The 27147-nt window shown below is 39.3% G+C and overlaps 1 protein-coding gene across 11 annotated transcripts in view; it reads right to left on the bottom strand.

Annotated features, from left to right (window-relative positions):
- Positions 1 to 27147, bottom strand: part of ZNF521 (zinc finger protein 521) — a 281436-nt gene that overhangs the window by 234489 nt on the left and 19800 nt on the right. For 10 of the 11 annotated variants that reach the window (XM_075920829.1, XM_075920828.1, XM_075920825.1 and 7 more), the window contains one exon: positions 20578 to 20757. The exons of the other annotated variant lie outside the window; for it this stretch is intronic. Coding sequence is in view for 8 of the 10 variants with exons in the window: in XM_075920825.1 (XP_075776940.1) it covers positions 20578 to 20757 (180 nt within the window). In the remaining 2 variants the exon portion in view is untranslated. The remainder of the gene's footprint in view (positions 1 to 20577; positions 20758 to 27147) is intronic. 11 annotated transcript variants of the gene reach the window in all.

Genomic DNA, 27147 nt, shown 5'->3' with positions numbered 1-27147 from the left:
CTAATCCCCAAGGAAAAGTGGACCTTAATTATGAATCATCCTTACCAGCAAATCTTGGACATCTTAAATAAAAGTCTTTACAAACTTATAGAAAAAATTATGCCTAAGCCATTATTTTAAAAGCCCTTTACTAGAAAGATTCTCCTCCTGCTCCTAATCTTTAAAATCCAAGGTTAGACAGTGTGACACCAACCCTCAGTGGTTATTTAAACAGAACTTCTCTAGTGCAAGGGACACCAAAGAATAATGCTAACATCAAATCTGCTTTGTTTTATTGCATACTTGCAGGGCTCTTCATATTGCTGAGACCACAATGAAGAGCCCTGTAAGCACATCATAAAACCAAACACATTGGATGTTACAGTATTAGCAATTTTTCTACAAAATGAAAATGTATCCACTTAGTTATCATACAGCGCTTATTAGGCTTCTCTCTTTGCATAGCTACTTAATCATTTTTGGTATTTTATCTGAGTTCCACCTAAATGGAATATGAAGAAGGCTCACCTCAATTTTTTTTCAAATTGGTTTCTCTAGACAATCAACTTCTGAAGACAATAAAAGTGTAGTTTCATGTATTATAGAAGCATTTATGATGTTTTCAAGGAATTTTTTTCACCGAGAGAAAACATCCGTTTAATAATCCCTTTTTACTACCAATGCTATTACTGGTCTCGTCTTTACTGTTTTCACATTTTCAACATAAACATAATGCAAAAAAGAGAGAAACAAAAGAAGTGCACAAAACCGAAATGTTATATAATCTACTAAAATGATTAATAAAATTACAACTTCCTGTCAAGGAAAAACAAAAAGGATTTTTGCTTCTAATCTTTATACCAGCTATGGAAAAGCAGCCAAAATTATGTACTGCATAGTGTCTGCAGCTTAAATGCATTCACAAAAGCCCAAAAAAGGTGCTTTGATAAAAAATAATGTAATGATGAAATACATCCTAAAAACTAAACACTGCTGTAGTTGTTACTCCCTTTCTAAGTGCCTGGAGAATATTTTAGAAAATCCTATTAAAACAGAGGGAAGAACCAACATAAGAAAACATTGGCTATTATAAATACATTGGGAATATATTATACCCTTCCCACTAAAGATTCCATTAATTAGAACAAATGCTAACAACTATAGGGTCTTCCAAATAAAGGGCACAGTCTCCAAGTCTTACTGTGGTCAATAGGACTCACAAACAAACATCAGAGATGTATGGCCCCCTAAAGATTAAGAGGTTATTTAACTGTAACTACAGGTTGTACCTCCCTGGTCTGACAATTGTGGGACCTGACTGATCCTGAACAAGGGTATGTCTACACTACCCCGCTAGTTCGAACTAGCGGGGGTAATGTAGTCATCCGCAGTTGCAAATGAAGCCCGGGATTTGAATTTCCCGGGCTTCATTTTTAAATGCCGGCTAGTTCGGACCCCGTGCCGCGCGGCTACATGCGGCACGGACTAGCTAGTTCGGATTAGGCTTCTAATCCAAACTAGCTGTACGCCTCGTGGAACAGAAGCCTAATCCGAACTAGCTAGTCCGTGCTGCGTGTAGCCGCGCGGCACGGGGTCCGAACTAGCCGGCATTTAAAAATGGCGCCGGCCGGCTTCATGCAAATGAAGCCCGGGAAATTCAAATCCCGGGCTTCATTTGCAACTGCGGATGACTACATTACCCCCGCTAGTTCGAACTAGCGGGGTAGTGTAGACATACCCCAAGAGAATTTTCTGGACCAGGGGAACCATTCCGAGCCAGCTGGTCCCCTGCATCTGGCCCCCGCTACCCTCCCCCACCAGATTATCTACCCTGCTGCCATCGCTCCCCCACCCCCTTCCTGGTCTGCCATGGGAGTTTGGAGTTCTCCAGCCCCATGCTGCTGCAGGCAGCCAAGTTTCTTCTTCCTCCAGCCCTCTGCTGCCATGCGCTGTTGGGGTTCTCCAGCTTGACCCCAGCACTTTTTTGGGACTCTGGCCCCACCGTTCCCAGCTAGGCTGCTGGCCCTCCTGCCATTAGGTTCCCGGGTTCCCTGGTCCAGGAGCATTCCAGACCAGAAACCACCACTTATCAGAGGTTCGATCTGTAGTATGTAATTGATGTAACCTTCAGTGGGAATCAGAACTCAAAATTATAAATACAGCAGAAGTATTAGATAGACTCCTTTGAAAAATTAGTTTCCAAGGGATATTTTAAAAATATCCATAATCAGTATCAAAGCCAGTCTCTGATAGGTACTATATTTTACTGCTGATAAAGCATCGTGTTATTGATAAGCATAGTCCAAAAATGGAGGACTGTTCTATGTTTACATGATTACACTCATCAGCCACAGATGTTACAATAGAGTACACTGCACTGTTCTGTGCTGGCTGATGATCTTCCCCTAGCACTGGAGATGGGTTTTGTTAGACGAGTCAGCTAGCTTTGATAGAATTGATCATGAGTCAGCAACTGCTCACTGTAGCCTAGTGATGGGTGGGAACATCTGGTATTGGTGGAGTAATGGAGTGATTTCATTCTTTTCTTTTTCAGAGGATCTGAGGGTACTACTGGGCCATCATTGGGGAGCCATCAGGTCATCCTTACTAATCAACGTGTACATTCAGACACATAGCGAGTCGTACAGCCTATACTAGTACTACTATGTTGAGGAGACATTTCCTGGTCATTGAATTCCATCAGTGGCATCTTAAATTGTGTTTGGGGGGTTAGAAGGCAACAAGCCTTCGAAAACTCAACCCAGTGTAGATTTAGGGTTTGTCAACATGGGGATGTCCAGGAAAGATAATCTGAATTAACTAAAGGTGTGAATGTAAAGTAAATTAGTTAAACAGCATTAAATCCCTGGGTGGATACTGTTATTCAGTATTTAAATGGCATTAATTCGTATTAGCTTAATTTACTTCCAAAGTGAATTAAGCTAAATCAAATTAAGCCCACTTTCATTCTGAATGAGGGTGTTCACAGAGAAGTTTAATGCAGTTTATCTAATCTACTTTAAATTCAGACCTTTAGTTAATTAGGATTAACTTTCCTGGATGTCATCCTCTCGTGATAAACCCTGATATTATGATGGTGAGTTCTGTTAACCCACCAGAGATTTGGAAAAACGATATTAGCTCCTTTCTGTGTGGGGAAATATGCCTGACTTTTTTTCTACTCTGGTCCACAGCTGTGTGATCCTATTGAATTCCCAGCTGTTTGTGGCTTTCCAGGTAATGGCAGTGGCCAGGAGTGCTTTGTACTATTTATTCTTGGGCAGTAAAGGCTGTAAATGCCTCTTTCTGATATATGGCTCACCAATGCACAAAATACCTTTGCCTCCTCACAACTAAATTACTGTACTTTGGTGTCTCCTTAAGACTGCTTCAGAACTTCAGCTGCTGGAGAATGAGCAGCTCCAACCACTAACGAGTATTCACTGAAGAGAGCCTATTACTTCAGTATTCTGTGATCTGTACTAACTCCCTCTTTCCTTCTAGGCCCAATTTAAGGAGCTCGTTTAACCTTTAAATTCTTAAATCGGTTGGAACTGCTTACAATAGATATTGCCTCTCTCGCAACACTTGCTCATTTAGATCCTTTCAGTAGCTTACCCTAACAGTACTCCCTGCTTAATCACATGGCGATTAGAGGAGTTCTCGTAAGGGACCTTCACTTGTGAAACATACCCTTATTTTATCATAGCTCAAATTGGGTGACTTTGATATTACAAGTTCCATTTGTTCTTCCAAGATTTTTTTGGCTGGACAAGGGAAGGGTGCTTTGGTTGCTGATCCAGAGGAATTTAGGAGAGTTCTGTTTTTTGCATGCTGACCCTAATTAGAGCTGACATCTGTATAAGGACTGTACTTCTACTCGGGCAGAAGAAGGATGCAGTTTTATAAGCATTGGCTGCTAACATGGTCCCTTGCTCTTGTGTAGAGTTCTTTGTCATGAAAGCCTACAAAAGCCTACACCGGGGTTTCATCAAATTAGGGTTGCCAACTCAGGTTAGCCGAATTACTGATGGTTTCATCACATCACATAGTCTTTATTTAAAAGATTAGTCTTTAATACCGGAAGACTCCAGGAAAATCCAAAATCCAACATCGAATCTTCCTCCTTTGTGACATTTCCTTAACATTACCAGTCAAGCAAACCAGATACAGAGGCAGCAGCACGGGGGAAAGGTGGCTAGCTGGCTTCACAGGTAACTGCTGAAAAATTCAGGGGTTACACGTTTACCTAAATAAACACTTTTTGACATCACCAGTAGCTATGTCAAATTGAGAAGCTGTCCCATCCATATAGCACCATCTGCATTGGCGGGGGTGGAGGGGGTTAGGCTGACATAACTTTGTTCAGAGTGTGGATTTTTCACAACCCTGAGCAACATCGTTATACCAGTACAGGTTTGTAGTGTAGACTGAGCCTGAATGTGCTCTATAAGGCCCAGTCCCATTCATGTGCAGAATAAATTTTCTTATGTGCACTGAGGTATGTACAGAAGTGCACCAACAGCAGAAACAAGCTGCTGGTTGTGGGCACTCTGCTAATCAGCTCGGCAGCATTTGACTCTCTCCTGGGTGGCCACAGAAGCACTCAAGCTTACAGGGAACACTGCTCACAAGTACTGTAGATGTTTTCGAGGCAGAAATCAGATAGCAGTCCAGTTAACTGTGAATATCACATGCTCAAGGCACAGGATGCTAATAAAGATGGCAACAGTGCCAGTGTCAGACTATTGTGATTTAAAAAAAACCTAAAAACAGTCACCCTTCTAGTCAAAAAACAGTAATAAATAAATCAATGAGTCCAATTTACTCAAGAAATTTGGGGCACATCTTTTATAAGCGCTCAAGAAAAATCCCTTTCATACTTTCAAGTTATCAGCTCTGTACCAGTTAGTTCTCTACAATAAGGTCTCTTCCCATCACACTTATACTTGTAGTTTGGGATGGATCTCCCACTAAAACAGTCTTATTGTGTTTATTCAACATGACACTCAAAATGCAATGTGCTACTCCACAGCATTTTATCAGCTTACCATGATTCAAAGATCTTCCCTGAGGCAGCTTCTTCCTTAATATCATGCAGAATTTTTGCCTTCGCTTTCAAAAAAAGAACTCCTTATTTCACTTCTCTGGTGCAGAAAAACAGGTACAAGATAGGTCTCTCTTTTATGTTAAATTTTAGTAAGTTTCAATTCTCTGTGGATGTTTCACACCATTGCTAAATTACCCGGTTTTAACTACTGACAAGCTCAAATTAACAAGGAAAAATGGAATATAAAATTAAACAAATTGTAATACAGGTGTGACGCTGAGAAGTGCTGGTAAGAAAATGAAGTTTGGCCCCAATTCAGAAAGGTATTTAGGAAACTTGTAGCATGTGAACAGATCTGTTGAATTTAACAAGACTACTCGTGTTCCAAGTTAGGCACATGCTCAGCTTACTTGTTCAGAGATCTCCGTTTCCTGGCTCCTGTCAGACAACAAAGCTGAATGTCCACAGATTCGTACAATGACTGGTATTCCAAAGAACTGATTCAAATAAAAGGATGATTATATTGGCCAGTTTGAGACATTACAATAGTGGCCAAGTTAAACAGACGTATGTGCATCTTCTTCGCAACTAACTTAAACCCCATATAAGCTCAGATTTTCTCTCTTATTATACAATTAAGCATTTCTTCATCATCTCCACCAGTCATTCTTATACCAGGCCTACAATGGATGTTTATGGGTGGCTGCAGAATTTGTACAAGATCATAATTAACGTGTATAACTTCCATTTACTTCAATAAGAGGTACATGCAGACAAATGCCAGGATAATCACAGCTTCAGACATATAAACATCTGAAAAAGTCACACAAACTCCCCAGTGGTGTCAATAGGGAGTTCCTGCATGGATCGTTGATGCTATATTGCATGTTATCATGGTGCTATCAGTCTAGGTAAACCATTTTCCAAAGGTACAAGCAACAATTAGACTGCTCCATGGAGGCCTTTTCTAACCGTTTATTCATTTTCAGAAAGACTATAGCAAATACAACAAAGAACAGCAAACAGAGGGCAAGAGGAGTAAGATTACAACAGTGACTTTATTAATTATTATTATTATTGATTATTTTGCAGTCCTTTGTGTTTATGATATTCATATTTCTACTGGCTCACTTTGGACAGTAACTCCTAACATGTACAACACCACAATTCTGTTTACTATTTCACTTCAACACATTTGATCATGCCACCAGTCCTAATATTTCCAAGTTCCAAGCTTCATAAACATGTTTTCTTTGTTAGATTTCATTGCTAAATTATTTGAGGTTTAAATGCCTCTGCACCTTTTTAGCTGAAAATGTATCACTTCAGGCATTAGACACATTATTTGCTAAAAACTTCAAATACTTCTTGCATATACAACAGCTCTCAGACATTCCTTAGGTGTGTGGTTTGTTTGTTTTTTTAAGAAGACGTTTCATATGCCTGGAAAATTACTTAAACTGGAGATCCATTTGTTAGCTATAACTGTATTATAATGCACTATTTATTGAAATTGGTACACCAAAAGCTGGATATGTTTATGCATACCTGTTTTCATATAATTTTGTTATGCAGCAGTACAAACAACCATAGTTAACAGATGTTACCTTCTAATCTAAAATTTCTTACTTTGTTTTGCAATTCCAGAGATCTCTATATCGGAGGTCTAAATCAAAAATAAAATTAAAATAAAGAGCCCTATTTCCAGATAATGGGACTATAAGAAACATCAACAGCAACACTTTGTTAAGGCTTCAGTAGCGCTTCTGTTAAAGGACTTCCACATAATATTTTTAACTGGCATCTTTGACTGATAAACTATAGCTTTAAATAAAAATGAAGCCTGGTGCTATTACAGCAAATTACAAGGTTTCAGAAATCCAACACCACCCGATTTTGTGACCTTGAGGGCCCACTATAAGACTCACCCGTTAACAAGGGGACAATACATTGGAGATGAAACATTTTGGCACTGGGCTAACTCTATGGAAATCTGATGTTCAGGTCTATTTGATTTTGAAAAAATAAGAGTCTGCAATAGTTTTCATCTACGTAGCATGCGTACATCGATCAGGGATACAGATGGCTGATAAACCTGATGAGTTAAATTGTTATTACTGCACAGTCCTCACAGTTTGCTTCACCAGTGGTTTGAGTATACAATCCATTTTCTATTCTATGCCCAAGGACCTCAGTGACAATGGGCAAGGTGATCATGAAAATTGTGACACCGCTGGAAAAACAGGAAACATGCCTCCGCATCACCACCCTCTACAGAACCTTCTCTCCCAAAGGAAGTTGGAGCATTTAAAGTTTGTGCTATTTACATGAAAACAATTTTAAAACAAAAGGATGCGCTGATTATTGTCTTTTTTCTGCATGTGTTGATTTTTTAAAATAGCATTTTGATTTTTCAGTGCTGCAAACTTGGAAATTTTTTATGAAAGTTCACTGAAAACACTTTTCACCTGGACAGCTAAATTCTGGCCCACACTATTTGAAATGTATGAGTTCTCTGCCTGGCAGCAATTTAGTTTAGTTAATATCACTTAGAGGGTGAAAGGCTGATAGTTTGGGATGTGCTTGTGCAGTTTAACCATTCATGAAAAGTAAGTTTAATTTTGAAATCCATTTCTGACTATTATACAATACGAAACAAGCCTTTTTAATCTGGGTTTCAGATACCCGACTGATTTAGACTAGAAAAGCAGTAAAAGCAGCCATAATGCTTTGACACTAATTAATGAAATATTATGCACACTATGAAGATCAGATAGTGGTTTGTAACCATGTGGGTGTCTGGGGGCATACACAACATTCGTTCTAAAGTCCAGGGACAACTGCAATTCCAGGCCTCTTTTGAAAGCAGGTGCGAGTCCTCATTAGTACCCTTCATGCCACAGCCAGCAGAGCTGGCTACAGACACTGGTGGAGCAAACTTAAAAGGGTGGGGCAGCTAGTTGATCCCCAATGTATGCCTCTGAAAAGCAAAACTAATGAAAAAGCAGGTAGTTTCCTCTATTGCAAAGAGAGCATCATAACAGCCCCACAACATTGCCCTGGGTGATATTCTCCTAATATGCAACACACACTGGTATGTACTATGTCCATTTGTAAAGAGGGAACAAAACTACGCCTAATCTGATTAATATGAACCTCAATGGCTTGACTAGAGCCACTGCAACACCACATGGCATAAATTTTATATGCCCATGACAGGTGACAATTTGTTTTCCCTGTACACAGGTTTTAAAAGATAATTAAGAACTATTAACCCCAACCTTTCAAAACCAGAAGGGTTTCCTGCCTCTTTAATGTCCCGTTAAGTCAATGGGACTCAAGAAGTTGTGGAACTGGTGGAAAGTCTACATGCCCAGGGTTGACCAGTTTTACTTGTCACCCCATACTTAAGCTGCTCTGGTGGGTAGGTATCCTAGTAGCATCTTCAGAATATCCTGAAAAAGAAGGCAGATTTCTTTTGGAAATCATATGAGGGTAGGTGTTATCATGGGATTTGACAGACCAAGGTTCAAACCATGCTTTGCCACAGAATGCCTGTTTGACCTTAGCTTCTGTGGGCCCCACTTCCTTACCTGTAAAATAAGGAGAATAGTACTTCCTCCCTTCCTGGGGGTGTTGTGATGATAAATTAAAATGAAAGATTGTGAGATGCTCAAATATTATGGTCTTGGAGACCATATTTAACGAGATGTTGGAGAGAGACTTTCATCTTTCAATGAATAGTGCAGAAAAATTAAAAGTTACCTATTTTTTAAAATGTATGTCAGTCTTGAAAATACTGAAGCTACTAATTATCTTCATGAAACACAGGGTTTCAACTGTAAGTAATGTTATAAAAAGCAATGGCAATTTTTCTAACTCATCCACTATCCCCTGGTCCCCTCCACATTCACCCATGCACTCTATAAGCCCCTTTAGTGGCGCTGTAGATTTGCTTTTCAGGGTCAGTAATTTTAAATGGCTTAAAATCTACTCATGATTTAACAATGGAAGAATTGGGTGGGCTTTACATCTATTTTCTTCATGAGGGAGCAATGGTTTGTGTTAATTTTCCTGACAGTAATCAAGCAGAAAAATGTTCCAAGTTTCTTCTTTTAATATACCTCAAAAATGACAAAACCTAGTCTTTCATTCAGGGATGTCTGAAAGGATGGGAGCCAAGGCAGAGTGTGCCCATTATAATATAGTTTTAAGAGGGGGATGGCATTTTCTAAAATGACTAGATATCAATTTACAGAGTTCAACTAAGCTAAAAGGAGGGCCTGCTGGAGAGACTGTCAGGTGTTTCAGGGATAGCATGATGTTTTAGTGAGAGCAAAATGGAAAAGTAAAAGGAAAGAGGACTTGTCCCTCTTAGAGTATATCTGCACTTCAAGCTGAAGATGTACAGGCAGTCCCCGACTTATGCGGATCCGACTTGTGTCAGATCCGCACTTACAAACGGAGCTTTTCTTGCCCCGGAGCTCACGGGCGGCAGGTCGCCACCCGTGTCCTCCGGGGCGAGAAAAGCTTCTCCCAGTCTCCCTGGTCTGCTGGGGGGGGGTCCAGCAAAGCTACTAGACCCCCCCAGCAGACCAGGGACACCCGAGCAAAGCCGCCGCCTGGGCGGCTTTCCTCCCGGGCAAACAAGCAAAGCCGCCCAGGCGGCAGGAGTTCCGCTGCCTGGGCGGCTTTGCTCCTGTCCCCCTGGTCTGCTGGATCTCCCCCCCCCCCCCCCCCCAGCAGACCAGGGACACCCGAGCAAAGCCGCCGCCTGGGCGGCTTTCCTCCCGGGCAAATGAGCAAAGCTGCCCAGGCGGCGGCTTTGCTCGGGTGTCCCTGGTCTGCTGGGGGGGGTCCAGCGGCTTTGCTGGACCCCCCCACAGCAGACCAGTGGGACAGGAGCAAAGCCTTGGAGCACGCCCGCAGCGGGACAGCCCGGGCGCGCTTGGGTTGTCCCGCTGCGGGCGTGCTCCGTGGTTTTGCTCCTGTCCCCCTGGCCTACTGGGGGGGGGGCAGGGTGCAGCTAGTGCCCCCCCCCCCCAGCAGACCAGGCTTTTCTTGCCTACCCCTGGGGTAGAGCAGCTGGGGGCTGCCAGGTTGGTCCTGCAGCGCCGCTCCGGACCAACCTGGCAGCACCCCAGCTGCTCTGCCCCAGGCGTCCTGATTCAGCCGCTGCTGGTCAGTTTCAGCAGCGGCTGAATCAGGACGCCTGGGGCACAGCAGCTGGGGTGCTGTTGGGTTGCTCCAGTAGCACCGAGGAGCCGCGCTACTGGAGCAACCCAGCAGCACCCCAGCTGCTCTGCCCCAGGCGTCCCCAAGTCAGCCGCTGCTGAAACTGACCAGCGGCTGACTACAGGAAGCCCGAGGCAGAGTTGCTCTGCCCCAGGCTTCCTGGAATCAGCCGCTGATCAGTTTCAGCAGCAGCTGACTTGGAGACGCCTGGGTTTCTTAAGTTGAATCTGTATGTAAGTCAGAACTGGCATCCAGATTCAGCCGCAGTTGAAACTGATCAGTTTCAGCAGCGGCTGACGCCAGTTCCGACTTACATACAGATTCAACTTAAGAACAAACCTACAGTCGCGATCTTGTACGTAACCCGGGGACTGCCTGTATGTTCTGGTTTGGGGAGAAATACCCACTCTAGCTCTGATCCAGCAAGCATGCTATAAAAACAGTGTGGCCGCAGCAGTACAAGCAGCAGGAGGGGTATAATACTTTGGTGCTAGCCCATCTGTGAAAGAGTAGCCTGACTGCTGTATATAATGAGTCACACATAAGAGGCTGCACTGAAGGGGAAGAAGCTCAGGCAAGTGAAAAGGGCTCTAGTGGGGAAAACTATGACAGAGAGGAGCCAGGAAGCAAGAGGTTCCTGTGGGGTAAGCCAGACAGAATATGGAGCGAGAAGTTCGGAGCTCTTAAGACCAGTGCTGAAAGGCTAAGCCCCTGATAGGAAAAAAAGAGGGAGAACAGGCTACAAGAACAGACTGGAACAGAAGAGTTCTGGTTGTGAGAGAGTTAAGTGACGGTGAACTTTATTTTGGGACCCTGAGGGTAGTGAAAAGTTTTCTGATATTAAACCAGCCAGTGACTGGTGATGTTATCTACATGAAAACCTGTGTTCCATTGATAAGGGACCTGCGACATGCTGCTGAAATTGGCAAGGTGCCCGCAAAGCAACCCCCCTGCCATGACAAAGAAGCACTTAATTAAGAGCCACCAGGCTACACCACGCAAAATGCTACGTACGTACTCAGGGTGGCCTGCTGCTCCCATTACTGTAGCCACCCACTATTTTTAGTATGCCAGTTCAATCAGACCTAGTGCGTGTATGAGTCCTCAAATTGGAATTAAGTACCTCCAACTTGAAGTGACCTTAAATCTTGAAAGCAAGGGAAAGAGAAGTCACATAGCATAAAATAAATAAGGAGAAATTTTAATATGGAATTTTTGTGCTGATGACCTGAAACAGGCAAGTCTACCAGAGTGCTTTAATTGAAAAGGAAGTGGCATTGTCCACCACTGTGGGAAGGGACAATGTGGAAAACAATGCAGAGATAATTGTGGGGAAAGGAGACAGTGAAATCGCAACATTACAGTCTTGTCAAATGTGTAGACTGCAAGCTTTCAAGGACAGGGACTCTACAGGTCCTCTGAGGAGCTTAGTACATCTCTGGATGAAGTACAACCTAAATAGCATGCAGAACAATATTTAGAAAGAAAAAACAAAGAACTGATAAAAGTTCCTCCATGTGTTTGTGGGGATATGGTTTCCTAAAACCTTGCGAGAAGAAACAACGAAAGGTTTTTCTTTACATGATCACCTAACACCAGATGCTGCCATAAATACTGTTATTCAACAAATGTTTCACAAATATTTTTTTATTATGACACAAATAAATGGGACACAGTTTGTTTGGATGTTGACAGCTGTATGGTATGTTGGGGGAAGGCAAACCAATGAAAAGTGGTCATGTCTTCTAGGAAATACTCATAATAAATGGTAATTCTGAATAGTCTATTTTTTATTGAAATATGCAAAAAGGATTTTAATTAATTACATATTTTAAACAATTTATTTATAAGCAAACCCCACAATACAGATTATAAATAAATATATCCATATTGGGTTCACATTCCTTTTTTAAAACTTTAAAAAATGTCTAGTGCACATTTATAAATCAATTAGTCTTCTTTTGGTTGAAACCGAAACAAATTTTTGTATCATGTGTTAGATTAGACAAAGGAAGAACCAAAATCCAGGTAAAATGTTAGAAATGTTTTTTAGAATATTTTCCCACAAAAAAAATGTATCCTCGTTTTCCATCAAAAAATCTGAAATTCAAAAAATTTCAGCCAGGTCCAGTTAAGGTATTGGGTAAAAAGCAAAAAATTGTACACAATTTATGGATATTGCATAGGGATTGATATTTAAAATATCTAACAAGTGACAGAAGCCCTAGTTTCAGTAGGTAAATATTGGAAAGCAATATGCTTTCTGCCATAATAACGAATCTATCTACAAGACCATCATTATCTAAGTCAAAATATTTGTAACATCAACTGCCTCTAAAAAGCAGGATTGATAGAGAAGACAATGTTCATTTTGAAACCAATGAACAACTTGTACTAGTGCTATCCCTCTGAAAAGCAGCTCTTTGACAACACTTGTAGGGGTCTTTTTGATGGAACCTTTAAAAAGTGAAGATTAGTCAGTTTTTGTGTGGACAGTAACGATAACATGGCAGAGAGCAGGACGTTTGCTGCATTTTGCTTGGCCAGTGTTCTCTGTCTCCTATTGGGTGTCAGTTGCCATCTTCCACAGCAGAGCTGGCTGCTTCCCAGTGGTCTCGTGCATAAATAGCTGTAGACTATTTGAGCCATATAGAATGAAAAGTGTTGTGAAGATAAGATTTATTATATTTAATTAGCATTTACAGTATGTCCCACACTGCACATGTATTTATTTATCAGCTGCATCTGGTAAATCCTTCTACCATCCTCTCAGCATTTGATTAATTAACAAAGATGTAAGTTTCAAAATAAATTGTAGGAAGAGATCTACTCAGCTCACACCATACAGGGCATCATTTTGGTTTAGTATCTGAACCTATTAATTTTCCAAAGGATAGAATTTAGCCCTTAATTTGTTATAGTCTTCTCACTATGCCCACAGAGGAGTACTAACCAAGTCATTTTTAAGTACATCGTTAGGCACCGACCAGTCATTTTAATGTAAGAGAAACGAAGGCACAATGTATTCAGAAAGAAACAGGTCAGTTCATGTATACTCATCTTCGTTAATTGACTTATTTCAAGTACATCCAAGTTGACAAATTATGTTATACTACTTAAAACCCTGTGAAAGCCAACATGCTTTCCCTCCACACCAGGTTACCAACTTTTTTCATCTTTGGAATATTTTATTATTTTTGTAATGGTATTAGTTCTCATTCTCTCCCTCTCTCTCTCAAAGAATGTGTACATTAAAATAAAGTATACGCAAGCTAAAGAATAAAATAAACATTGTAATCAAGATCATAAGTGAAGTTGAGAATAATTTTGTTACAATTGTCTCAGGAACATTCTCGCAATCAGTCTCAGAAAAACAGGGGTGATTATGAAAATACTGAGACAGGCAGCAGTTCTGGACTGCTACCTGTGCTCCTGGTTCCTGTATATAATGCAATTACATGTGAAGCTGTACAGTGAAACTGACTAGAATCATCTCAGTTTCACTCTGCTGTTGTTAAGCAGAAACTGTATATGTGAAAGAAAAACAGACAAGTTTTATACAATTTTTTTTCTTCAGAAAAATCAAAGAAACTAGAAACCTGGGGCTGTAAGAAACTTTAAGAGGTCATCTAATGCATCCCCATGACTGAGGCAGGACCCAGTGTGCCTAGGACCATACCTGACAGGTGTTCTTGAAACCAATTCATAAAAAACCTGCAACAACAGGTTTTTACAACCTCCCTTCAAAGCTTATTCCCTGCTTACATTTCCTAAAAATTAACTCAGACGAGACAGGGAGGCAGGGAAAAATTAACTGTAAGAAGAGAGTTGAATTTTTCACTACTTCTCTTCAATCTTGCTCTGTTGGAAATAGTATTTTGGATTTGTAGTCGAGGAAGATTATACACACAAAAATTACCCGCATTATAGAGTTAACACGGCAGATTATATTTCACTTCTTCAGCACAAACTATTTAGATGTTTATTATATACAGAATTATTTGGGGGTAATAAAGATTGTTGAAAGTGCAGTAACCCATGTGACAGAAAAATCTCTGATTTGAATAATTTTAGTAACAGAACTATGCCATGAGTAACTGAACTCAAGAGATGAAATCATGGCCCCAGCCAAGTCATTAGCGAAATATCTAGCAACTTCAATGGAGACAGGATTTCATCAAATAGTTGTGGGAAATACAAAGAAAATGTGCTATCCAGTTGACTACACAGACTTTGACTAAAGGAAAGCTGTCCTGTAATGTAAAATATTCTAATTTCCCACATCACAAAGAAGCACAAATGCTACAATTTGTTAAAAGTAACTTACATATATTTTAAAAGAATAGTTAGAAATTCAAGAAAGCTAAGCTTTTGACACTCTAATATGAATTTAGAGGCCAATGGAAAATTGGTTCCGTATTTGAATATACAAAAAAGATTTTTCAACTTTTTGCAAAAATCTCAACTTATAAAAAACTGTTGAATTAAACATGAATTTTTATGGTTAAAAAGACATTTTATATTAACAATATTATAGATTTTCCACACTTGTGCTAAACTCCACATTTGTTAGAAAAAGGTAAATCAGTCACTGACTTCCCGCTTTTCTCTCCATTGCTTTTACAGCTGGTAGAGGGTTTGCAAAGTATTCAAAAACCTGACCCTTCTCCAGCTTCCCCCGCATGAGTCACCCAACCCTCTTCCAGTCATTTGACTGTGCTTCCTGCTGGGCTACAACAATAAAACAAAGGACAACCACCATTTCTATTCACAGTTAGGGAGGTACTGAGAGTGACAGATAATTCTATAAATTTTTTAATAAACGTCCATATTTCACACACTGATAAAGCATTAGTATGCTATATTAATTTAGACAGATTTGCTACTTTAGTATACATTTTAAAAGACATCTGAAGAAGATTATCTTTTTCATCCATGTCATAGAAATATTTTAAGAATTAGCGGGTGGGGGAAGTCCAAATTTAACAAGGAATAGAGAATTCACCAGTGAATTTCCCCCCAATTCGTTCTGCATGCATTAATGTTATATACAACTCAGACTTGATTCACTGTTTTGCTTGTTTAAGAAAAAATTATGAACAAGAATTGTTAAATATTTTACTTATACATTTCTCCATAAACACAACTGCTATTTAAGAGGTAGATTTTTAAGAACAACATTATAAGTAGTAAGTCTGAAGAAAAAATATTATGCAAAAAAATTCTGTGCCATATTATTAAGCCAACATCCCAAATCTCCCATCAAATTTAGTCTTTTTGAGACAGTATTAGTAGTTCATCCTTTTCTAATTTGGTTAAAATTGCCAATAAAATTCTCAGTTCTACTATCTCACCTAGATACTCTTACTGTTCCTAGAAACTTACCAAATAAAACCCCAAACTTCACATTCATAGAGATGAATTATCACATTTAGTCAGCAAAATTTAAGTAAAATAACCTTTGCAATCCACAAACTTTAGTTCCAAGGTTGCTTGCTATCATACTGTGTTAAAAGGACTGCTGTCCCCATACATTCCTTGGGTTTATTCCACAACGTACATAGGAGACATAACCCCTTTAAACTTCAAGGAGTTCCCATCACAGCATGAAGGAAGAAAGATTTAGCGACTGTGGAATAATCATCTCCAATCGATCAGTTTCCCTCCCCCGAAGGTAAAACTGAAAAAAATAAAAAGTTGAACAATTCCAACTTGTCTGCTTTAAGGGAAGGTACCCCCAAGGCGCATAGTAGAATGATCCTGCATCTCCTTCTCCTGATGCTTATTAAGGGGTCATAGATTTCACTTACATTATAGCATTCCCAAATGATATCTTCATCTAAGGGTTTGACCTCTTACTATAAACAGGGATACCAAATTAGCAGCATAAAAAAATCCAAATATATATATATCTATATATATAGATATATATACGTATATATAAAAACCAGTTTTCTTCAACCCAGGAGTGGCCAACCCACGGCTCACAAGCCGCATGTGACTCTTCACTGCAGAAAGCACAGCTCGCAAAGTGTACTCCGCAGCCCACGAAACTGCCCCTGTGCCCTTACAAAGGGCCCCCAGTTCTCTGGGCTCACCAGGTGCAAGGGAACCATTCTCTGAGGTGAAGCAAAATGGCACCGGCAAGATGGTGCCAGCCGACAAGAACCTGATGTGGCCAAATAGCCAAACTGGAGTTTTCATTTTATTTTTATTTTTTTGTTTCACAACTTTTTCCCCCCTTGGCTCTTTGTGCTAAGTCCACCACTATTTTGGCTCTTTGCCTGTAATAGTTTGGCCACCCTTCTATTAACCTATCTTGAATCATGCTGAGTACACTCAGCCATTTTCAGCTTTAGCATAACTGAGTGCAGCTTCTGATGTTAATAGGAGTTACACCTCTTTAAAAAAGGGCATAATTTAGCTAGTCCATTATGTAAGAAGATTACATTACATTTTCCAGATCCAGGTATTAAAACAGAGATACCCATTCTAAGAAAGTATATGATAAGGTTCAGAACAATCTGTATGGTCTCAACATGCTCACTTGTTCTTGTAGAAAGTAGAAACAGATGACACAAGAAAAGCACCATGCTTTGTATCAATCCAATCGATTACGTGTTCCAACTACGGTAGCTTCCACTACAGTAAAAAAAGCAAAGCAAGCACTCATATCCACAGGTAAGTTATCCCAATGTGAGACAGTATTGTGGGCAAGCACTGTGTGTTTTTAGTCACTTCTCCCCTCCAAGAAGACTCATGTCCATAAACTGTTTCCACACACAGACCTGAAATTTCCAATCACAAAATGGACCTTACATAGACAATACACTAAAAATGAAACACCATCTAATCATCCATATGCCTTACATTCCACAACTTATGTTAAGGACACGAATTAAGGGTCTTTTAAAACTGTATTAAGCAAAATATTTTAAAAGGTTTGGATTTATTAAAATTGTAGCTTGAAAGTCAAATCTAACTGCTGAGCATATAAACAATGATAATCTGTTGTACCTCCCATTCAGTTCATTTCTAAATAGTAATTAAAGTAAGTACCAAACAATAAAAACTTATGAAAATGCTAGTTGATGCAGAAAATTCACTACCTAAAAAACTAATCTGTCATGGAATCAAGATTTTTTTTATTATAAATATTCCAATACAATAGACTTACATAGTAAAAAACAGTTACCTTACTGTAACTGTAAAATACTTTGACTTCATCATAGGCCTTCGAGACGTTGTAGTCAGTGTGGATCCCATTGTGCATACATCTAATGGGCATAAGACCAGGCTAGAGGAACAGGGAGGGTTTTTTCTTTTACTAGATGTGTCCATTGGGGCCCATATATGTACCCCATGGCTCTTTGTGCTCTCTTATAAGGGCACAGAGGGAAGAGAAGCTAAAATCCTCCTTCAGTTCCATTGTAATTCAAAGATCATGGCATATTAGCAATTGTCCAGTCACTGAGTACAACCCATGAGTTTACAGATTCATTAAAAGTACTTGCTACTGTGGTTGCAATTTCATATGCCAGCGTCTTTAATATCCTTAGATGCTCCTCATTACTCTTATAAAAACTGACAAAGTATTTGTTTCGATGTTGCACCATGCCTAAATTATCTTCAGTCTCCATCTGTTCCTCAGTGCTTAGCAGTCCTACGTCTTCCTTCCTTGTTATGTGTGTGGTTACTGAACCTTTTATTGTTGGTTTTAATTCCCTTTGTAAGGTCCAACACTGCTTGGCCTTTGGCAGCTCTCACTTTTTCCTTACATTTGCTGACCACCAAGAGGTAGCTTTCTTGTCTGATCTAGGCTATCTTCCATTCCTTTGTAAGCTTTCTGCTTTCTCTGAAGAATCTTCTGGGGATGTTTGCTCATCCAGTTTGTCCTGCAACCCTTCTATGTTCTGTTCTGACTGATTTCAGGATGGATGAAGAGGTGACATTTAAATAAAGGATGTTTCCATAAATTAATGAACACTAGAACCTCTTTAATTATTTTCATTTACAATTACATGCCCTTCAAGTAAATATATCTGAAGCATCTAAGATACAGTTGAGGTCAAACTTACAAGCCTGTGGTCTCCTGAATTGTTTTTTCTCCTTTCTTAAAAATAGTTACCATATTAGCAATTCGCCAGTCACCGGGTACAACCCAAGACTTTATAGATTCATTTAAAATCTGGCTTTCAATTTCATGTGAGAGTTTCTTTAATATTCTTGGATGGAGATTATCTGGACTGCCCCTTCCCCCAATTTAGTCCCATTAAGCTGTCTGAGTTTGTCTTGCTTCTTGGATGCAGTAATGTCTATCTCCCAACTAAGCTCCTCAGCCTGACTAATAACTGAGGTCAAAGTATTTGTTTAGGTGTGGGGCCATGCCTAGATTATCTTCAATTTCCACCCCACCCTAAATGGTTAGCAGTCTCACTTCTTGTTTTTTTTTTATTGATATGGCTATAGCATATTTTATTATTGTTTTAATGCCCTTTGCAAGGTCCACCTCTGCTGGGCTTTCGGCAGCTCTCACTTTCTGACCTCCAAGAGGTAGCTTTTCTGGTGGATTCACTGCATTTTCCATTCCTTGTAGGCCTTATGTTTTGTCTTAATCACTTGTTTGAAATGGTTGCTCATCCAGCTAAGTCTGCAAATCTTCCCTTTTCCCCCTTGCTTGGCATGAAGGCTTCAGATACAGGTGCAGAAACTAATTCTATGCCTTTTTCATATTCAGATCATTGGGTTCTTCACTCCAGCCCAATTCCCTAATGTTTAAAGTTAGCCCTTTTGAAATCAAGGACCCTAGTTACAAATCTATTTTTATTTAGTCTTCCATTTAATTTAAACTGAGTAAGTTCATGATCACTCATATCAAGGCTGTCCTCTACAACCACTTCTTCTCTGAAGTCCTCACTACTCATGAATACTAAATCTAAAATAGCATCACCTTTTGTTAGCTCAGCGATTATTGGGTGAAGAAATCTATCAGCTATCATACCCAGGAAAATCTGGGCCCTACTATTATTAGTAGTACTTGTTCTCTAACATAAACGTGGAAAGTTAAAGTCTCTCATAATCACACAATTGCCAGTGGCATTTATTTCATTAAAGAGGTCTGTATGCATACCCAAATCGGATCTTGGGGGGTCTGTAAAATACCCCACGCAGTGGGCCAAGATAATTTCTAGCAGCTTTCTTTCTAAAGTGATTTTGATCCAAACTGTCTTATCTATCCCATCATTTCTAATTTCTTTACAGTCTACTTCATCATCAATATACAATGCTACTCTACCACATTTTTCCTGGACAGCACACATCCTTCAAACACCTGTACTCCAGTCATAACCATTATTCTACCATGTTTCTATCAACCCTATTATATCTGGTTTCATTTCCTGCACCAGTAGTTCTAGTTCCTCTATTCTGTTACTTCTTGCATTGATGTACAAGAATGTAAAATCATGCCAGACCACAGATGTTGTAGGACCAGAGAGTGGCGGATTAGAGAGGGTCAGCTTGTACTTACTATTTAATGTAAATAAAATGCCCTTCCTCTAATATATAGTATATTTTGACTTATATGTGTTTTATCATAATAGTTTGTAAACATAAAAACAAAACTACTTCAACAAGATTTCATATGAACAAATGTGTCTCCTATGAAGATCTCACTGCAGGCACAGGACTACTTTTGACTACAGCTGCTTTGCCTAGAAATTAAATGATTCAAGTTAGTTACAGGTCCATTTACCCAGCAATATTTGTGAGAAGTTAATAGTATCCAATACACTTTCAATTTTGCCATTTAATGTTGGTATTTTTATTTACAGTTTAACTATTTGCTGGAATTCCCTATAAACTTCATTTATTGATCAATGTATGTTCATTTGCTGTAGCAGCTCAGAACAAAGAAGTATCAGATCCTGATCTATAACCCACCATTGTATGAATTCATCCGTTATCCAACTGCAATCAAATCCATTTTCTAACATTATCGGTTGTCATTTTTTAAAAAATGAAGTCAAAAGGCATGTAAAACTATATGGCTTAAGTCTGGAAAACAAAGTAGTAGTGAAAGCTAGAGCACAGTTTAAATCAAGTGTGAATGCAGTAATTATCCAATCAGAATAAAATTTATGGTGCACTGGTTCACAACATAACCTCGCAACAGGATTAATGGCTGGCATCACCTAAGGCTTAAGCATTCAAGTGTAGGAGTAAAACAACTTGGGGGAGGGACATGAATTTGAAGAAACTGAAATCAGAAATAGAACAGTGCAAGAAGCCACAAAGTGATAAGTATTGTTTACCTGTCAGTTGACATTGATTAATCTTGTGTTCTGTGATATCACTCAGTGATTCAAACACCTGGAGGCAGCTGTCACAGCTGTGCACAGCTTCTTCCTCTAACTCCTCCCCTTCTTCTGGCCTTTTCTTACAGTCTATCACCTCTCCATCTTCTGCCTTCTCTTCTAGTTTACAGTTAGCATCTGAAAGAAAATCAAGACTGTGACCTCAGGCTTTTTAAGAACAGATTCTTTTAAAAATCAGACTGGTTCTTTTTATTACCCATAAGCAGAAATATATTTAGCATGAGCCTGCAGCACAGGAGAAACACACTTTAGATGTTATTGCTAAATAAGCAAAGGAAACCTCTTCCCTTATTTTTTGTTCTATTCTTGATGTTGAACTGAATTTTCTCTCTACCTTCACCAAACAGCACTCTCCCCCTTTCAAACAACTCTCCCATACTTCAGAGTTAACGTAATCATTTTCCACAGCATATCCAGGGGGGTTAATCATTATTGATAAAGGACATATTACGTTTACAATTAAACAATGCCCAATAAAATTTATTTTTTTAAAATCAGTGCCTTTAGGAGCGTTTCTTTTCACCGTTAATGGTAGTGCCTCACAGGAAATTACCAGAATTAACCAAAAGACTAAAATAAACTGAACTGATTAACATAAGGATGAAATTGTTCTATATTTCATAAGCCAGTCTAAAAATTCTATCACCCTATTACTTCATGTAGAATAATGAAACAGAAAAAAAAAACCTGGACTTTGGATTAAAGTTGTATGTAACTTAGATACTCCATAAGGACACCTTTGTCTGTCTGTAATAACAAATGTTTTGAGGATCACTGGGACAAGCTTACTTCTAACCCCCAAAATAGCAGGCGTGAGCTCAGGACGAGTCAGGTGAAGTTAAACGAGTCAGGTGATCTCTGCCAAATCCCTTGAGCACAGAAGGAACCACACAATTCATTGCACTCCCTCAGTTCTGTAAATTACTAATGCTGAAATGGGGGTATGTCTACACTAGCCCCCTAGTTCGAACTAGGGAGGCTAATGTAGGCATTCGAAGTTGCAAATGAAGCCTGGGATTTAAATATCCCAGGCTTCATTTGCATCTTCCCGGGCGCCGCCATTTTTAAAAGTCCCTTAGTCCGAACTCCGTGCCCACGGCTACACGCGGCACGGAGTAGGTAGTTCGAATTAGGATCTCTAAAACTTCGAATTAATCGAATGCCTACATTAGCCTCCCTAGTTTGAACTAGGGGGCTAGTGTAGACATACCCTGAGGTAGTACAAAAACTACTTTAATTGTGACTTTTTCTTATTTTGAGGCAGAGTACACTGTGGTGCCTTTTTACTCATCTTTACTGCCTTTTTACCCATCTTAATAAGTGCTTCCTCCAAAGACAGAAATAAAACAAGCTGTCTTCTCCAATAAAGCAAACAGGCAGTTTACTTTGTTCTTCTCAGGAACCACAATACAACAAATGTAATAAAAAGAAAAATGGCAGTGTACAAAGAAACCTGCACATTTCATCACTCCTTTTTCCATAATGGCAGCCTTATTTGCTTTTCAGATATTTGAGAGAGTTTCACCTTATGCAGCTGGAATAAGTCACCTGAGAAAATGAATTCTTACTAAAAACAGAGAAAAAAAGTACAGTCAGCATCTGTCTGCTATAAAAGCTATCCTCACCACTCTTCCTTGAGGAGATGCATGCAGTTCTGCAATTGCAATTGATACCAACCATTCTCTAAACCAGTGATGGGCATCCTGCAGCCCATAGGGGTTCTGTGTGTGGTCCACAAGACATTTTGTTTACCATTGCCCATGTGCAGAGTTGCGGATTCTGCTGGTTTTCATCAGCATAGGTTTTTTCCTACCAGTATTACAAAAATGACATGCACTTAAAGCAAGAGCATGTGAAGTGGGGTGCGTGCTGATTGCACACAACATTGTGAGAGCCATGAGCTCCCTCTGCATCCAATCAAAGTACTGCTAGGGTTCAATCAGCACACTATGCAAATTCTAGGAAGGCAAGTGCAGTTAACAAAACTACTCTCTCTCGGTTGACCGTCTCAGTTACAATAATCTTGCAGGCCACTGAGATGGAGGGCCTCTCATGCAGTCCACCCACTAGCCCTGGTTGCTTCACAATACCCTACATCTACCAAAAATGTCATGGCTCTTACCACCTTCCTGAAACCTGCAATAAACACTGCTGACCTTCAAATCATTTATCAGCAGCAACAAAAGATATTTATGCATAAACCAAAAATGAAACAGTCCTGTCTTTAAATTGACAATGTGTGGCCACATTGTGTGGCTCATGAGCTAAGCCAGAAGAATCTCTCTAGCAGGATAAATGGCAATGTTTGTTTTTAAAGGGAGTTACATTACAGAGCATCAAAGAATGACTGAAAGAAGTAAGTGTAGTGAATGGGTATATTTGCTCTGTTAAACCACATTTACATACATGGCAAGAGTCTTACAAATTTAAATTGTTGATGCTAGAAGAAGAACATTAACCCTGGCAGCTATTTCCAAATTAAATAGTAGTATGCAGGCTAACATTGTGTATGCAAAAGTAACTCAATCTGAACCCAGGAAATCTCTTTTGCCATTTTAGAATGCCAGATTTAGAACGAAAACTTGTAATATACTAACATTTTCCAAGTTCTTCAGTAAGCTTAATAAGAATGTTAAAATACCACTAGGTTACAAGCAGTTCAGGTAAAGAAATAATTGTCTTAACTGTTGCAAACTGACCCCAACATCATTAAACACTTGTTGGAAGGCAGCATGTGCACACTGCATACTATTAGTTGTTCAGCTCAAGCTCCCAGTTTCATCTCATAAAACTGACAGCACTCAGGGAAATGTGGGCACTCGGTCTGAATTTTAACATGAGTATTTAAATGCTGCACATAAAGTTTACAGACTTGCTTGTTTTAAAATAAGGTGAGACTCTGACTCTGTTTTAAGTACCAGTCTGAAAAGGGGGAAGGGGCAAAAATTCAAGTCCTGCTGTTTATGAATACTGACACTTTACAAGAAGCCAACAACCACACACACACATACCTTTGCACACAAACTGGTGAAGAATTATTCAAGTCAAAGCTATACCACTTTAATATTAGTTATTCAATTTAGAATAATGTTAACAATACAAATAATTTTGCTTCTTCTTCTACATTCCCTGATATAACTCTATAGGGACAGTAGTCAGTCAAGCTTATTCCCTTTTGCGGCAACTTTAGCACACATGCTCTAGCCAACTGGCACATTTGTTTTTAGGTCAACACTTCAGGGGGACTCTCTGGGACCTAGGTTCAGTTTTAGTCTATGATGCTCCTGTGGAATGAGTTCTGGCAGTCTCAGCTTCTCTATTGGGGAATGCATTTCCTCCCTACTCACTGTCTTGAAGAGACACCACTGCAAAAAACATTTTTAAATAGGTCATACAACTTGGAGTCTGTGGCATGGTATTCTGCATCACAACAGCAGCAGTCTTCTGCCCCAGAGGTGGCTGTATGTTAGTGACTGCACACATTTAGTTGTATCATTGGAAAAGCTCTTGAGAGTCTAGAAAAAAAACCTGCTTCACAAATACAATATTCATTCCAAGTCAGTTGCATCTTTACCTTCTAATTAAGGCTCATGCTTGCAAACTGACTTTGTATCAAATACCTGTAACCCACACACCTAGTGGCTGTGTGGTTCACTGTCCATGTAGTGGCACTTACACCACCTACAGTGAGAGATAAGAACAAGTGAACTCTACAGCCTAAGCTGAGAGCCAGCTGGCTTTATAGCTCAAGCTGTAGTGGCTCCTTCACAGAGCTGCAAAGATCCCAGATTCAGATCCCACCGGTTGGTAGCTACATACCTATAAGTACCACTAATTCCGTCTTCACTGTAACATCTACAACAAACAAAGCCACACAAAGTACAATCATTTATTCAAACATCTCTACCCCCAACACTAAGAAACACCACATTATCAGTTCTGTAAACTCAACAGTCATGCCCCACTACCAACTACAACAAACACAAAACTAGCCTCCACCACCATCTTAGGATGTCAGCAATTGCGTGTGACCTAAAGCAGTGGTGGGCAACCTGCACTGGGGTTCTATGTGCTACCCATGAGACTTTTTGGTCACCATTGCCCACACACAGTTTTGCCAGATTCTGCTGGTTTTCTTCAGCATCGTTTTTTTCCCCCTACCAGTATTACAAAAAGTGACATGAACTTAAAGCAAGGGCACATAGCTATTAGCCAGGATGGGTAAGGAACGGTGTCCCTAGCCTCTGTTTGTCTGAGGGTGGAGACGGATGGCAGGAGAGAGATGGCTTGATCATTACATGTTTGATTCACTCCTTCTTGGGCAACTGGCATTGGCCACTGTGTTCACATGAAGTGAGATGTGTGCTGATTGCACACAACATTATGAAAACCATGTGCTCCCTCTGCACCGAAAATGCTGCTACAGCTCAATCGGCGCACACTGCAAATTCTAGATATGCAAATACAGTTAGCAATACTACTCTATCCTGGGAAATCATCTTGTTACAACAATGTTGCAGCCCACTGAGATGGAGGACCATTTGTGCGGCGCACTCACTAGCCTAAGACGCCCCTCACTGACCTACAGACTACACTATCAATTATCTAGTATGGAAAAGAGGATTTGATCTGATACAGAAGTAAATTCATCTTATGAACACACACACACAAAATCAACATCTGTCTTGTGTTACTGATTACATTAACATTATTTGTAAGTGTAAATTAAAAGTAGTATGATTTTCCCATTACTACATTCTCTGGCAGGTGGTTCTATCCTCCTCTTCCTCCATCGCATATGGGATATTATTTCTGTAACATGGTCTAATAAAACTGCAAATTTGGGGGAAATGAAAAATTGCACTGGCTTAAAAGAGTTGGCAGCAATAAACCCATGGACTTCAATTAATTTCAAGTATGGGATCAGTTTAAGGCCAACCAGCAAAAATTCCATTCTATCCATGTAAAAATGAGGTTTCACCACATTTACTTTTTATAACCCATATAAAAGTCAAGTAAAAGTAATGAATATCTAAAAGCCATCTCTGTGGACTGGCAAAGATTATCTGTATTCTTGAAACTCATCATACATATTTCTCTCTGTGCAACAAGGATCCATAGCTGAGCAGAGCTAAAATGTCAAACTACCAAGAAAACTGCCCAGTTTCCAATCCATTTCACTGGATTCTAATGGACCTCCTTCCAAGCCACTTCTGCATGGAAAAGTGCTGGCAAAAGAAAGGAAAACTAAGATCATGTGGTTATAATTATTACCAGGCAAGGAATATTTCTGCAGCTCAGTGGTAAAGTAAAACTTTGTCGCTTTCTGCTCCCAATAGCGTCCATCGCAAAACAACTGCCTCATTAAATCTCTGCAGTAAGATTAATATGCCGTAGCTGCACTACATTTATAACTTGGTACTCTATAAAAAGCACATTTAATGTTTGAGCCAGAGCTCAGATACAAAGTATTACTATAAAAACTTCTGGCAGTGGGCATATAGTATGGGCCATCCGCGCTACCTGGAACAGATACATCTGGAGGGTTTTTTTTAATTTTTAGCATTAAGTTCTTGTTATAGGAAAATGTAATAAATAATAACATATGACTCAGCAATGGTAGTAACAAAACACAAGATAAAATAGTAATATGAAAATGAATGCACTAACAAGATTATTTAAAAACTAAGAATTAATTCAAAAATTAAAAAAGGAATAGAAACCTGAGTCACTTCCTGACATATTATTCTCCAGTTTTACAGCCTCCTGTTTTTCTAATTGAAAATAGTCACAGTATTTATTAGTTCTCAAATTTAAAAAAAATCAAATAATTTAGGCATAGATTCATTCCTGTGAGATGAGAGAAAGTTTATCTCATTTTATTTATGTTTAAATAAAATGTTTCACCTTGCAACAAACACTAACAAGATGTATACAGTAAGTACTCTGGGTGACAATAGATAAAGTCTTTTTACTTAGAGCTTTAAATGTATACTTTACAACCTAAAAAGGAATAGTTAAAACTATTACTTTTTTTAAACTCACTAATTCTAGAAATCAACCCGGAAAATCCTTTAAAAAGTAGGTCTTACAAGAGTAACTTCAGTGACATCAATGGAACTAACCACTTGAATAAGGTATTATTAAAAAAAAGTAACTGTTTGCAGAATCAAGCCCCTAAGCAAAAATAAATAAATAAAACAAAAAAAATATAATTTCTAGAATTCAAGAAATTATATTAGAGTACAAGAGGAAAAAAGTCTTTATTGTTACAAGGAACAGACACCATAATATTAACCTACTTGTATTACTTCTTCACAATTATTCTACAATTATTCTTAATAAATTCCATGTACATTCAGACCTAAAGAAAAGGATTTATCTGAAGAGTTCCCACTGACTTTCACAAAGGCGTTTGGTGATTGGTAAGCAAACTGAACAATTACCATTCTAAGTTTAAAGTCATTTATAAAATAACTACCCCAACACACACAATAGTTTCATATA

Source organism: Pelodiscus sinensis, chromosome 2 (assembly GCF_049634645.1).
Source record: "Pelodiscus sinensis isolate JC-2024 chromosome 2, ASM4963464v1, whole genome shotgun sequence".
In the NCBI taxonomy this organism is placed as follows: domain Eukaryota; kingdom Metazoa; phylum Chordata; order Testudines; family Trionychidae; genus Pelodiscus; species Pelodiscus sinensis.
This window is presented reverse-complemented; position numbering and strand designations above follow the sequence as displayed.